Below are 15,522 nucleotides of genomic sequence, written 5' to 3' on the forward strand. Positions count from 1 at the left end.
AGGGCTCAAACCCATGACCTCCCGCATCCAAGGTGGGTGCTCTAACCTCTTAGGAAGAAAGAAAAAAACTAAGAGAAGATTTTGGAACAGTTAACAATGAATGGAAAATCTTTGACTGTTGGTGCTCAACATACAAATTAAATAAAACATCACTCTTGTCCAAGAGTGCACCATGGTAGCCAATCCGGGCTGATCTGACAGCAGGTTTCCTCAACCATTTGGTCATGAGTCGAGCTGCAACAGCTCCTACTTATGACAAGCAATTTCACCAAAGGAAATCTACTTTACCAATCCTACTGATAACAAAAATTGTCAACTTTCCATTTCATTAATATTAAAAAGATTTGTTGGTACAGTATTTATCATGAACTGAAAATCAACATCTTCTATGATACCAACAAGAATGAAGTGTTCACTTAAATTTAGGAAATTTTTATAAATGAAGCAGGTCTTTGGACCCACTAACGGCATCAAAATATAAAATGTGGTCTGGTTTGGCTTAACATTTTCAAAGCAATTTTTACATGAAAGTGTAACTAATAGACAGACAGAGAGCACAAAACCATGCTCTCTCATTCTTTAGGGTAGACAAAACTATTCATCATTGAGCAAAAGAGAGACAGAAACAAATACAAAGACGAAACAATTTAAAGGATCAAGGTACCTGAAATCAATGAAGATTGTCGCTGAATCTGTTAAACATTTATTTCATCAACAAGTTGCCTTAAAACTTACAAAAATTTCTATATATTACAATATATACAACATTTACATTTTTACATATTTAATGGATGGATGACAAATTAATTCTTCCTACATGAGTCATTTTAACATCAGGTGTAATATAGAATATGACAAAATGACCTGAATTACATGTTTATAACCTGAGCATCATTTTATCATTCTGATGGAACACCACAATGTGAAGTAGGCTAAAACTGCAAAATTGATACTATAATAAAATAAAGTTTTTTTCTTCTAATTTATTTTTCCTGAGCCAAGATCTACAACTGCTCAGTCTCCGCTGTAAATTTAGAAACAACTAATGTACAACTAGCAGTTAAAAGGAAAATGACACCAATCATTTTACCCACATGTCTTTGGTATTTGTACAAATTTAACTAAACCAAAATCTTGTAATTATGCATGGGTTAAGATTGCTGAAGGTACATGTTTTAATTATTTTCCATACCTTTATTTCAAATTTAAATATGAATGGACTATTTTGTCTTTGTATATACAACTTCAAAATATATATGAACAGAGAGAAGTGAATGAATGAGGCACATTACATTAAAACAGTACACGTCATCTTGTCATTCAACTGACCTGGTCATGGTAAATGTTTCTACATGCACCAATGTCATAATAAATTTACTAAACAGTGAGAAAGAATTAGACAGGATTAATCAAATGATTCTGCAAACACAAGACATAGTTTGACTATGTATTGTAAGTTCTAATGTTCCAAACTAAAAATTTAATTTAAAAAAAATACAACTGATTCTAACTGGAAAGAACAAAAAGAAAATACATGAAGAAGATGATAGTGACAAGTGCAAACAGATGAATTACTTCCTGCTACAGACCGCATTATTTTTTCTCCTGGCATTTAGATAGTTAGAAACTAAAACAAATTAACATCGAGTTTAATCTAAAACAAACTTCAACAATGAGCTTAATCAATAATGTGGACAGGTGTACAAAAGAACGAATGGATGCCAAACTGATCACTATGTCAAGCACGAAAACAAGACTGCCTTGAAAAATCTGATTATGATGATAATACTAACAATGACAAAAAAAATGACAGTAACAAATGATTATGACAATGAAGACCTTGGTGATCTGATAAAACTGACAAAGAAATGGCCACGTCATAAGTGTGATAAAAGTGAAATAAATGATCTGGACCATGATTTAGACAGGCAGGACTTTTGAGTAGTCAGGAAACCTGTAAAGGTAGGATTTTCTTATGCAATGATTCATACCCACGATTCTTTTAATCACATGATTATTACCAATGTAATCAATTGCTATCACATTATTAATACATAATTTTCTGTTTGTATCCCCCCTCCCCTCGAGTCTTTTCAAAACTTATAAGAGCCCGAGTCCCAATAATCTAAAATCCTCCAACTGTAGGTTACAACTAAGTTTTTCACGACTAGTTTATTCTTAAAACTAAGTTAATGGAATTTGATTCCAATAAACTATAATAAAAACTATATTTGAATACTTCAAAGCTTTGAAATTCTATCAGCCTACAATAATAAATCATTCGCAGATAAACAATTAACATGAATCACACATTTCTATGTCATTAACTCCACATCTAAATTATCTCTGCCACTAGGAATTTATTATCTCCCTAAACTATGATTATCTTCCATGCAAGTGTGCACTATAATTGACAAAATTCAAAAGAACAAATTTTTTCACCAATTCAACTCTGAAACTGAATTTTTGGAAAATATTTCCATTTTAAACACATTAATGCAATACAAATTAAATCTGGTATGTCAATAATTCACCCCCCACAAACTTGTATTTCCCAAATATACCATGTAAACAAGTCATGAAAATTTAATGACGGTTAAAATACACTGATTGACAGCTATCATGTCCAAATCAATGTTTAGAATCCCTCATTACAACATGTTTAAGACAAGTCATATATTCCTTTTATAAGCAAGATCATCTTTTAAAGGGGTCTGTTACACGGTATGTCACAAACAAGATTGTGTAATAGTGGGGTATGCTGCACAGAAAACACTGGTAATTCATGTGAAACCTTATTAAAATTAGCTCTATAAAACGAATTACACAAGTGACTGTGTTGAATTTAACTGATTCAACTGAGTTCCATAACCATACACACATTAAATGAAGGGCTGTGTGAAAATAGGGGACTACTTTAACTTCATATCCATGGATTCTTGCTCACTCGTCTGTTGGAGATGATGATGATTTTTTGTAGACAGATCCGAACTTCACCATGTATTTCTTAACGTAATCTTTTGCTTTGGCCTTGACATTTTCATTAACCTCTAGATCCTCAACGTGGCGACAGTGCTTCAGTTCTTTGGCCATGACATGATGTGTCAACTGTAAATAAAAATTAAAAAACAAAAATCAATAAATAATTACTATATTTGTTTACAATATGCAAAGGCAGACTGAGGTTTTATGCTCATTGCTAACTGCATCCTTGAAAGACGATCTCCCATTTCATTAGCCAATAATATGCACCAAGTTCCTTTAAAAAAACAACTTACAACATCAGCATTTGGTGTGTGCATTTTATGCAATATTGCACAACAGAGATACCCAAATGAATGCAGTAATTTTTTAAATACTTTATTCAGCTTTTGTTTCGAGATTGAGGATTTTGACGCTATTACTCAGCTCAAGATAAGATAGGATTTACATGGCAGCTAGTATAACTGGTGAAGAAAGAATCCAGGAAAGCCTGGTAAAATCTACCAAGCAACGGGAAGCTACTGGTATGCTTTCTCACATACCCACATTAGAAGAGCATGAGAATCAAACCCACACAGACACAGTTGAGATGGCAGGGATCTGTAAAGTCAAGCACAAGTTTTGTACCTATTCATGGTAAAGGACTCAAATTATTATGTGTGAACCACTTCTCTTCTTTCACTTAGTGACCTTAACCTTCAATATTTTCACCATAAACTTGATAGGGTTCATCCTTCCCCAACTGCAACCTATCTTGCAAGTTTGTTCAAATTATTTTATAGAACAGGAAAAGTCAATGGTCAGATGAAAGGACATGGGCGTAATACAATCCAACAAAATGGCAGACAAAATGCTTATACCACATTATAATCACAATAAAAGTCCAGTGTTCTTTTCAACTCTTCCATGTTCAATCATGTAATAATTTTTAGCAACATATTTCATTTAACCACTGAGGCAAGGATATTGGATTAAGATTGGCACCATTTTCAATTAGGACCAGCCAGACACCACTTAAAATCTTATGTGAATACAACCAACCAATGAGGAGTAGCAATGACAAGATTTCAATATCGCTGCAACTGTGGCACCATTTTCATTTAACTGAATATCATAATCAGAAGGTCAGTGAAAAGCCCTTGTAAATATGACAGTACGTCTAGGAGTAACAGCAATAACAAGACTTTCAAGGTCAGATTGGCACTATTTCAATTCAGAACCAACTGGATATCATACGAAGTCTTCTGATAGAAACCACACTACAAAATTACTTTCCGATGAGGAGATGTATGACAATGATACTTTCAAGATGGCTACTCTGTCAGCCATATCTCCAAGCAGCACTATTTTCATTTACAACCAAATAGACACCACAAATCTTCTGCTTAAAACCTCATGTTGACATGACTTTCCATTCAGCAGATATAGCAATAAGATATACAAGATTTGCAAGATGGTTGCCATGGTGATTATATCAGACATCGATTGGCAACATTTCAATTTAGAAACAACTAGTCATCTCAAGAAGTCTTTCAGTGAATACCCCATGTCAATATGACTTACTATCGAAGAGAAGTTGAAACAAGATTTGGCTGCATTGATGGCATTGATGGCAATATCAGATACAAGGTTGGCACCATTTATATCTTGCCCTACCTCTGCATGGAAATAACGACTCTTCCATTGACATGTATGGACTGTACATTATCAATAAAATGGTTTAAAGGTCTTTTTATATTTGCATTATGTAATTAAAAGTAGTTATACTCGCACAAAAAGAATAAAAAATAAAATAAAAGAAGAAATAATAAATTACTCGAAACAGAAGTATTCAACGCTGTTACTTCCCCTTAGCTACGATTTCCCACTATAGGATGCCAACCGAAAATGATGACATACATTTATCACCACAAGATGAAGTATGTGCTATAGGGAATATTTAGATGGAACTATTGAAAACTAATTTACTGTTCAGCCTTATATCGATATAAATGTACGACACACTGGATTGTGTCTCTTTCAAAAAGTTCCATTGTTTCAATTTATTTTCAAAATTTTCATCACCTGGGCTTCTATTTGTTTGCCATATGTAATCATAATTGATATCTGTAGGGTAAATAGTATACACAGCAATAACTTGCTTAAATAATACTTTTTTAACCCATGCTAATGAAAAAATTATCATTTGTACTCACAGTGAACGTTTTTTCAAATAATGATTTTAATTTGCGAGATACCCTGGCATAGTTAACCTGGATAGAATACAATCTTGGTCATTTTGCATGAATGGCAGGTGCCTTCAAGCAATCGGGTGATATTCCCATCTCATTTGTGATTTTGTTACCTGACATAAGTGATATATGCTACAGTAAGGATGCCAGCCAGCATATGCTACATATACGGATATATATTTTTCTTTAATAAATTTCGCATGAGGAAAAATGAAGAAATAAATGATAACAATGCAAGGTTAGTTTCTTTCATTTTATTTTGAAATAAGTATTTTGTTAATCCATTTTACTGTACCATGTAGTGGGGAAGGGGGCAAAAATTCAGCACAAAATTGTTTTGTGTATCGAGACATATACCTTGATGAAAAAAGTTTCACCATATGTTCTGGGACAGGAAGGAAAAAAACATTTTTGTATGGTGTCCTGATATATATGGTTAATAAGGTATGTTTTTGTATATATATATATATATATATATATATATATATATATATATATATATATATATGGCTGATTCTACATACTCCTAGGAAACCCATACACATCAATAACTCCTATATTCCATTTTATGTTTTCAACCTCAAACAGTTAACCAACGCACCCATAAACATGGTCACATTTTAGACTGGATTCTTCATAGACCTGATGATAATATTCTACTGTCCTCCCTGGTATCCCACGACCTTGCATCAGATCACCTCTGCATTATGTGTCATGTTGACATATCAGTCCCTAACCCTCCAACTTTATTTGCTACTAAGAGAAACATCCATATGAAAAATAGATCCAAACTAATGCACAACATCCAAGCAAACCTAACAACTTGCTTACCTCCTACAGCTGAACAACTCAGTAACTGCCTGTGTTCATTGCTTGACAAACATGACCCAGCAACCAAGCACAGAGTATCAATTCAAAAATGTTCTTCGTGGTATAGCAGTGTCAGGGACCAGCTTTGCACTGCTAAAAGAGACCGCCGTAAAGCTGAGAGGCTTTGGCTTTCCACCAGACTCACTATTCATAAGCAAATATATGTAGCTGCTAAGAAGGTCACACATCACATACATAGTCCATGCAACGTAATCAACTCACTACAGTACTAAGATCATAGAAAGTTCCAGCTGCCAAGAGCTCTTCAAGATTACTAATGAGCTTATGTCAAGGAACAAATGTACACCACTTCCAACTGCCTTTTCTCCAGCTGACCTTCCAGACCTGTTTGCAAATTTCTTCCATGACAAAGTAGAAACCATTAGAGATAAGCTTGAATAGACAAGTTCAACTGACTCATCATCACCATACAGTTACGATACAGAATTTTAGCAGTAACAGTAGGCAGCATTTGAACCTGTCTCTATGGATTTAGTATGTAAAGTCATGATGAATAGTGTCCAAAGTCATGTGAACCTGATCCGATTCCAACATCACTGCTGCCTGAGTGCTTAGATCCAGTATTGCCTTCACTATCTGATGTTATTAATACCTCTCTCTCATCCAGGGAATTTCCATCATTTTTCAAAACAGCCATTGTAAAGCCTCTGCTGAAGAAACCAACACTCAACCATAATGACTTAAAGAACTAGCACTAGTTTCCAATCTCCCATTCATATAAAAAATCTTAGAAAAAGTTGTTCTATCCCAACTTGTATCTCAACATTCTTTTTAGCAATGTACTGTCTGCATCTTGCCCTTACCAAAGTACTGAAACTACTCTTCTAAACGTAGTTAATGACCTTCTCTCTGCTTTGGATAGCGGAAAGATTACAGTCCTCAGTCTCCATGATATATTACTTCACCATCTCCAGCGTGTATTTGGCATTCATGATACAGCCTGATTGTGGTTCAATTCCCACTTGGTCAACAGGACATAAATTGTATCCACAAATGGAATACACTCCAACCCAGTTGAACTATGTTGTGGTTTTCCATAGGGGTCTGGTCTTGGACCTGTTCTCTACATTCTATACACTCAGCTGCTCTCAAGTGTCATAGATCATCATCCAGTGTCTCACCAACTGTACACTGATGACACCCAAATATACAAATCTAGCTACCCAGCTGAAGTTGATGCTACCATACAAAGTTTAGAGAGGTGCATTGCTGATGTGAAATCATGAATAATGTATAACAAGCTGCTGTTGATGTAGTAGGGTTTAACGCCATTTTTCAGCACACGATAGGCTATACATGGCGGCCAGTATTAATGGTGGAGGAAGAACCCGGGGAAACAATGGAAAGAACCACCGACCCACAAGAAGCTACTGGCAAGCTTTCTCACATACTCACATTGGCCGAATCCGAAACTCGAACCCACGCAGACACAGGCAAGATGGCAGTGAGCCGTAATGGAGAGCATGTTAGACCACTCGGCCACTTGGGGCCCCCATATATAACAAGCTGCAGATGAATGATAATAAAACTGAAGCCATTCTGATCACAACATAAAGACTTTCTCATTCACATCCTTTACCTCAAACAATAAATATCAGCAACACCTACATTAAATTCACAGTCAGAACGAAACCTAGGTGTTACTCTCGACAGTACTCTCACGTTGCACCAACATGGCATGAACATATGCAAGGCTGCATATCTTGAGCTGAGACATCAGCTCCATTCGCAAATATCTTTCAGCGACTATTATAACTAAATTCTGTCTGGTTTGTCTCAATATCTACTCCTAAAACTTCAAAACGTTAAAAACACAGCTGCTCAGATCATCCTTAGAGTACCATGATCAGAGCACACCTCTGCCCTGCTGTACCCTACACTGGCTATCCATTTGATCAAGAACCAAACACAAAATTTGTTCTCTGTGCTATATTTCACTGACGGACTCCAGTCCAACATAGCTATCCAACCTCACCCATTTGTGCACACCAGCAAGATACTTATGCTCCTCTTCTGACAATGGTATACTCAATATTCCAAATAAGAAAACGAAGTCATATGGACAATGTTTTTTTGCAGACCAGGACCCAGCAATGTGGAACGAATTGCTCACTGGACTTAGACACAAAGACACAGTGATCTCATTCAAGATTGCTCTTAAAACTCACCTATTTCGACTGCAAGAACAAACTTAAAAACCTAATAATGTTTCCTACCTTAAATATTTTCAGCATGTTTTATATTTACTAATTTCACGGTGTTTGTTTTTCGTAATCATATCATTATATGTATTTTTTTCTGTTTTAGGTGTTGTCTAATGATGCAAGCGCTTAAAGTTCTAAAGATCAGGCGCTACACAAAGTCCTCATTATTAATATTGTACACCAATAAATGATAAACATACCAGAGTAATACCTCATATTTCTTTTTTAAAATCCTTTTGTGTTAATATTGGTTATAATAGTGCTAAATACTGAGTGTGATCAAACTCTATACACTGCACATTCAAAAAGTGATTATTTTAAAGATTAATATATTAAAACTGCAGTAACACAACTGTACTGTAATTTTTATTTAATATATTTTACTTATGCTCTTTCTGTCCCTCTTCTCATATGCACCATAAAACTTTCTACAGGATTTAGGACTTTCCCATCTCTCAACCTATTCGATCCCACAGCTTCAATCCACTTTTTTTTAAATGGTAAACAGGGTTTTTTGGTTACATCCATATGGATCACAGTGCACAGTATTTGCTGTACAAAAGTACGATCATAAGATATATCGCATAGACATTTATGTGTGGGAAATTCAAAACTAGGTTTAAAAGAAGAGATCATGTACGTCGTATCTGTTTTTAGCACTTGGAAACTACCAATTGTTTACTGAGATTGCTGAATACTTTTTTCATTTAAAAAAGTGGATTTTTAAGTCTAATTAATCATTTTTATGGTGTGAATAAATAATGCATTTCTTTATGATGATGATAATAACACATGTTTGTACAATACAGGTGGCCAGTTACCTTTAATGTGGTTTTTCTTAAACTACTTACTTTTCTGGCCAGATGTTTGAAGTCTTCTGTGTTGGTGATACGGCCAAGTTTGCAGTCAGGTTTACGGAATGGATTCAGGCACAGTACAATAAATGAAGACATCTGAAAGAAAGGAAATGTGTGCATTAAACTTCTGTTGTATCTTCCCTATAAAACAGAATAAACATTCTGAATAAACACAAAATTCAACTGAGCTCAATCTGAGTTGATATCAACTAGGCCTAAGCAGAGTTACTATCAACTTGGCTTTACCATCAACTAGGCCTAACCGGAGTCAATACCAACTAAGCCACACAGAACTGATATCAACTAGGATCTAACCACAGTTACTATCAACGTGGCTTTACCATCAACTAGGCCTAACCGGAGTCATTACCAACTAAGCCACAGAGAACTCATATCAACTAGGATCTAACCAGTTACTATCAACTTGTCTTTACCATCAACTAGGCCTAACCTAAGTCAATACCAACTCAGCTGCATGCTGAGGTGATATCAACTAGGGCTAACCCAAACTACTTCTGTAATATGACTGACGACTAAGTAAAAGCCACCTGTGTTATCATTATAACCTTTAGACCTTAAAAACACTGAACTGTGCATTTCCAGGGTGAAAACTGTCTCATATACATGTCAAAATGCAAATTTCTGTACATCTCTGGGAATGACACCCTTTTATCATGAATTCTGATGGACAGACAGATGGAGGATATCATGATCTCATCTTGATCACAACTAAAAACAACTGTCTCAAAGTTTCTCTATCTTTTTATCTTTGATACATCTGTATAATTTATCCAATCTTAAAAGACCTTTATGCCAGGATGCTTCTGTCAAAAATGGAAAGTTCTGTTTAACTTTTTTTTAAAATAAGATTTTTAAATGTTGTTTATATTTCATGCAGCAGTTTCTGTGATGTTTGGTGTAATTCTGATGGCCTTAAGTTACAATGCCTTCTGATGGATTTAAGTCATGTTTTTTCTTTCCGAGAGCCTTAAGTTACAATACATTTTGTCATGTTTGGTGTAATTCTGTTAAGCAGATTTTGAGAAGAAATTATTCCGTGTTCCATTAATATATACCCTGGACCCAGAGAATGCACTTTTAATGTGGAGTATACAATTAACAAAATGTATCAAGTTCACATGAACAATGAAGATATTTTTTTTCCTTCCCTTGGAACTATGTATGTTCAAATAGATCTGCCCTTAAAAGAAAATGTATTTTAGTATAAAAAAACATTTGATGGCAAATTTTGTACAAACTTGAAAACCATTCTCCATACCAGGATTATCTCCGTCATGTTTGGTCAAAGATGGTCTATCAATTATTGGAGATGAAATTGAAAATAGCGAAGGTGGACAGATAAGTAATGGACAGTAAGGTCCAAAGGCCAATTTGGACTTCTGGCCAGATGAGCTCAAAATCTACATAATAATATCATTCTTTAAATAACTCCCCTTTTTACCTTGTTTCTAAATGCTTCTTTCAGCTTTTTTGACATCTCACTTGATGTGTCTGCAGCAGCTGTGGTTGTTTTCTTCTTGCTGACCTAAATTAAAATATAAAATTCACTAATGTTTATGGAAGCTATAAATGTGCTCTGTGTTGTAAGGGAGTTAAATATATTGAGTTACTCTGTAAGCAAGACAATAAAATAATGGGTATATTTAAGGTAATACCACATCTTAATAGACTCTGTGTGTGTGTGTGTGTTGTGTGTTGTGTGTGATTTTGATTTTTAACATAGCTTTCACAATTTTTCAGTCATATTGTTACAATGTCTGCATTGTGACAGTTTATAGTAATGTATAGCACTGGGGCATCATGCCACAGACATGTTGCATCATGTCCCACCCAGTTAAACTAACTAGACACCAAGCCGACCAGTCCTAGCACTAACCTCTTAATGCTGAGCACAAAGCAAGGTAACTGCCAGTACCATTTTTATAAATCTTTGGTGTGATTTGGTCAGGGTTTGAACCTGCAACCACCCACATTCAAGTTGGATGCTCTAAACACAAGGTCACCAGAACTGTCCATAACAGACTATGAAATATATAACAATCTATATAGCAAAAACTTCACCTAACAAAATTCACACGTTGTAATAAAGTTACATCACGGACCACTTTATTCAGTATAGAGAAAAATAAACATAAAAATATATACTGCAATCCCACAGGATATTTCATGAATTCAGTTTCCCTGCTAGATCTGTGTCATCTGGATGCTAATGAATCTGATATACAGAATGCACAGCTGCCAACCAACAGCATGCCGAATAGGAATCCTAGCATAAATTTGTCATAATCTAGGCAGACTGTCCTGAATGGAGAAAACATTTAAAACATAACAAATTTAAATAGTCTTAGTCCATCTTTCTATGAGCCTATACACACCTGTACAGTCTTATCCCAACTTTCTATGAGCCTATACACACTTGTACAGTCTTATCCCAACTTTCTATGAGCCTATACAGACCTGTACAGTCTTATCCCAACTTTCTATGAGCCTATACACACTTGTACAGTCTTATCCCAACTTTCTATGAGCCTATACAGACCTGTACAGTCTTATCCCAACTTTCTATGAGCCTATACACACCTGTACAGTCTTATCCCATCTTTCTATGAGCCTATACACACTTGTACAGTCTTATCCCAACTCTCTATGAGCCTATACACACCTGTAGTCTTATCCCAACTTTCTATGAGCCTATACACACCTGTACAGTCTTATTCCATCTTTCTATGAGCCTATACACACTTGTACAGTCTTATCCCAACTTTCTATGAGCCTATACACACTTGTACAGTCTTATCCCAACTCTCTATGAGCCTATACACACCTGTACAGTCTTATCCCAACTTTCTATGAGCCTATACACACCTGTACAGTCTTATCCCAACTTTCTATGAGTCTATACACACCTGTACAGTCAGTAACAATATCGGTCCAATGAGAAGAAATAGTTTATCCAGTTTTACACCTAGGATAGGACACCAAAAGCACAACACATTACATCCACTGTCATTCAAATTTGCAGTGACACAACATTTTAAAGGGACAAAGAAAAAAGATAGCATGTAATACACAAGCAGTAGTAAAACAAAGAGATAATCTTTTCTGCTTGGACAGTTTTGCCACTCTAACATGTCAATTTCACTACACTGTGATCTTTTCCTTGCATACTGTTATTATTGTTAAAAATACTTTATCAGATGCTCGACTAACCCATAATCTACGAATATCTGGTTCTCCTGGTATAAGCTGCACTATGGAGTTTTCATGCTTTTATTTAATCTTCATGCTAAATTCCACCTTTTCTGAATTACATTTCTTCATGCTAAATCCCCTTTTTTTCTGAATTATGTTTCTTTTCTGGGTCACTGAGTGCTCATCTTGACTGATCTCTGCCATCCCACCTCTGGATCACATTGGTTCGAGTCCCAGGCTCAGCCAACAGGGGCATGAGAGAAAGCTTGCCATTAGCTTCCCTTGGGTCGGTGATTCTTTACAGGATTTTCCCCCGTGTTCTTTTTCTACCCAACATACAGGGCACCATGTATGGCCTATCACATTAAGCCCACATCATCACTCTGCAGACTACATGTACTACAAACTAACGAAACCATTTCTGATATTCATGATGGATCAAATTTTCAAATTATCCGCCATGATGGCCACACTGGTTGAACAAACTAGACAGCATTAAAAGACTTGGTGAAAACACAATTTCATTTTGGATCAACATCTTAAAAAGTCTTCTTGTGAAAACCCAATGCTGATGTGACTTTCCATTCATCAGGGGTAGAAATAACAAGATTTTAAAATTGACTGCTGGATTTTTAAGCTGCACCATTTCCATTTTGGACCTACCAGAAAATGTGTAAAGTTTTATGGCAATCTTCCAAATAACTTAGGTGTAGCTAAGATGAAGGATGATCGATTTACAATAGGTCATCCCATATGACCAGGAGCTAAGAACTAGTAGAATATTTATTTATTTCTGACAATTAAATGCACCCTGAGACCAGATTGCGGGGAAATGTAGTGCAATAATTGTGGGAAACCCATGATTTTTAGCTCAACGTGCAATACTGTTGATCCATTCCTTGGATTCAAGAAGACTTCTATATTCTCAAAAAAAAAATTAAATTTTTCTCTGCCTCACTCTCTCATCCTCATCTATTCATAGATTAAATGCCTGATCCACTTGTAGCTAGTTATTTACACTCCGTTTTGCTTACATTAATAAGCTATATTTGATGCACTAGTTGATCATATTAGGTAGAAGTACATTCTTCCCTACCTATGACCACAGAGAAAACATCTATTCAAAACTTTATCCCAAACAAGTTTGATTTTCTGGATTTTTTTAATTATAATTCGAATGAATAATGTTTACTAATAATTCTTAATAATTCTGCAAATTCGGAATGGTTGCCACCTTTGAAAGGCCCATCACCGTAAGAATCAATTTATACTAAATCTGATTATTTGCCACATTTTTTTGTTTTTCAAGGACTGTATTTTCCACTTTCTTCTACTGAATTTTTTCTGTCTACTGATCAAAATTTAGAAATGGTATTACATATAGATGAAAATAAACATATTATGTTCCCCTATTTTCCCAAGAAGGAAAGCTAGCAGGAGTGCCAAATCATAAAATGGTAAATGTGAGCTACACCAACATCTTAATAAGAACAGAACACTACTCAAAAGACACAAGGCACCTTTCTGCTACATGCATATACTTTCTTGTACAAGTTTATCATGCATATTTTAAACTGCTGCTAAATACCTTGAATATTCATTCTTTTGTACGATCCAATGAAAGAGTTTTGTCATTCCCCGACTTACCTTGACCACGATTTCTTCTTCTACTACAGGAACTTCCAACTCCATACTGTCAAGGTCACCCTGATCGAGGGCTGGAGGATCCCACTGAGTCTGCCTTGTAATAGTGTGATAATAGTACACCTTCCCCTCCGAGTCTTTAGCAGTCTTCCAATTGGGCGGAAGCTTGAGTGGTTTCTGTTTGGGTGGGGAGGGGGGTGGAGGCACATCATCCTCGGTCTCGTCTTGAGAGCTGACATCTGCTGACACTGATGCCATTGCTGTCAGTTGAGCGTGAAGTTGGAGTTGCTGCTGTATCTGTACAAGCTGGTGGTAGAAAAGAGATGCAAGTTTACAAGTGAAACAAGAAATGATGCTGTGTGAAGACAGCAAAGCTCAGAGTAAAGAATAGATTATGTGTTGGAATCTCAGGATCACCCTCAATTTTCCTGGTAATTTGTGTTTTTATTCTATAAGTCTGTATTTTAAAAGTCACTGCCATAACACTTATAGCAAAATGTCAAGGGTTGGCAAGTCAGCTAAAGATCATTTAGAAGGCAGCTTCTCGAGGATCAGTGGTTCTTTCCATGGATTTCCTGGGTTCTTCCTCCACCATTAATACTGGCTGCCATGTATAGCTTATCGTGTGCTGAAAAATGGCATTATACCCTACAACAACAATCATTTAGAAGGACTAAAATGTAATAAAGGCCATTACTACTGAGATGTAAAATGAAAGTTCTATTGACCAATGAAGTAAATAATTAACCAGTGAACAATCTTGTGATGAAAGTGCAAATTATCAGTCTATGATTCTGACGAGGCCTAATTCTATAGAGTGCACATTTAGCTCTCAAACTTGTGAAACAGCACAAAATGAAAGGTACTGTAGTTTTACTAATTTTTATGATGCACAAATTTTGATGAATTTGTTGTTGCCCTAAACCATGAATTTAAAGACCAAATGAAAAATTAGCCACACGAGATAAACTCCATCACCCTATTTTTGTACTGAAATATTTCTAGAGATCAACAAAACTATTGGAGAAATCAACTTCATTACAGTAATCTGGTAGAAAAAAAATTACCTTTTACATGCATCTGCTTTATTTTAACCCATAAAAAATAACTGTAAAGCATTTTACATTGTTTCATTGCAGATGTAGTATATAGTATCTGGTACCTGTAATTTAGACTCACTGCCATAAATATAAAAATGAAAAACATTCTCAAATTGTTGAACGGAACAAGTTTAACATTCTCAAAATGATTGATAGTTTGGTTCAATATTTCACACATTTTTTGGGGGGAGTCGCAATTATTCATTCAGCATAAAATCAACTTAGCTGACGAGGTTTTATGGTCCATTGACACTTAGCATACAAGTTTTGGAAGTGTGATTTGAATTCTTCTGTGCAGTGTTTATTTACTGTAATGTCTAGTGCTTGAATTTGGTTCATACATGAGGCAGGCTTAAACAATGAAGTAATTCCACTGACTCTGAATTTAGTTAACATCTTC

The 15,522-nt window shown here is 35.4% G+C and overlaps 1 protein-coding gene across 3 annotated transcripts in view; it reads right to left on the reverse strand.

The window, feature by feature from the left end:
- Positions 1 to 687: 687 nt before the first annotated feature.
- Positions 688 to 15,522, reverse strand: part of LOC149790261 (uncharacterized) — a 100,918-nt gene continuing 86,083 nt past the window's right edge. For all 3 annotated transcript variants that reach the window (XM_089972302.1, XM_089972300.1, XM_089972301.1), the window contains 4 exons: positions 14,026 to 14,328; positions 10,628 to 10,711; positions 9,160 to 9,261; positions 688 to 3,108 (listed from right to left, as the gene is read on the reverse strand). In XM_089972302.1, coding sequence (XP_089828428.1) covers positions 2,944 to 3,108; positions 9,160 to 9,261; positions 10,628 to 10,711; positions 14,026 to 14,328 — 654 coding nt within the window. In that variant the 3' untranslated portion in view covers positions 688 to 2,943. The remainder of the gene's footprint in view (positions 3,109 to 9,159; positions 9,262 to 10,627; positions 10,712 to 14,025; positions 14,329 to 15,522) is intronic.

Source organism: Sinohyriopsis cumingii, chromosome 10 (genome assembly GCF_028554795.1).
Source record: "Sinohyriopsis cumingii isolate HCF-2022 chromosome 10, ASM2855479v2, whole genome shotgun sequence".
NCBI lineage: Eukaryota > Metazoa > Mollusca > Bivalvia > Unionida > Unionidae > Sinohyriopsis > Sinohyriopsis cumingii.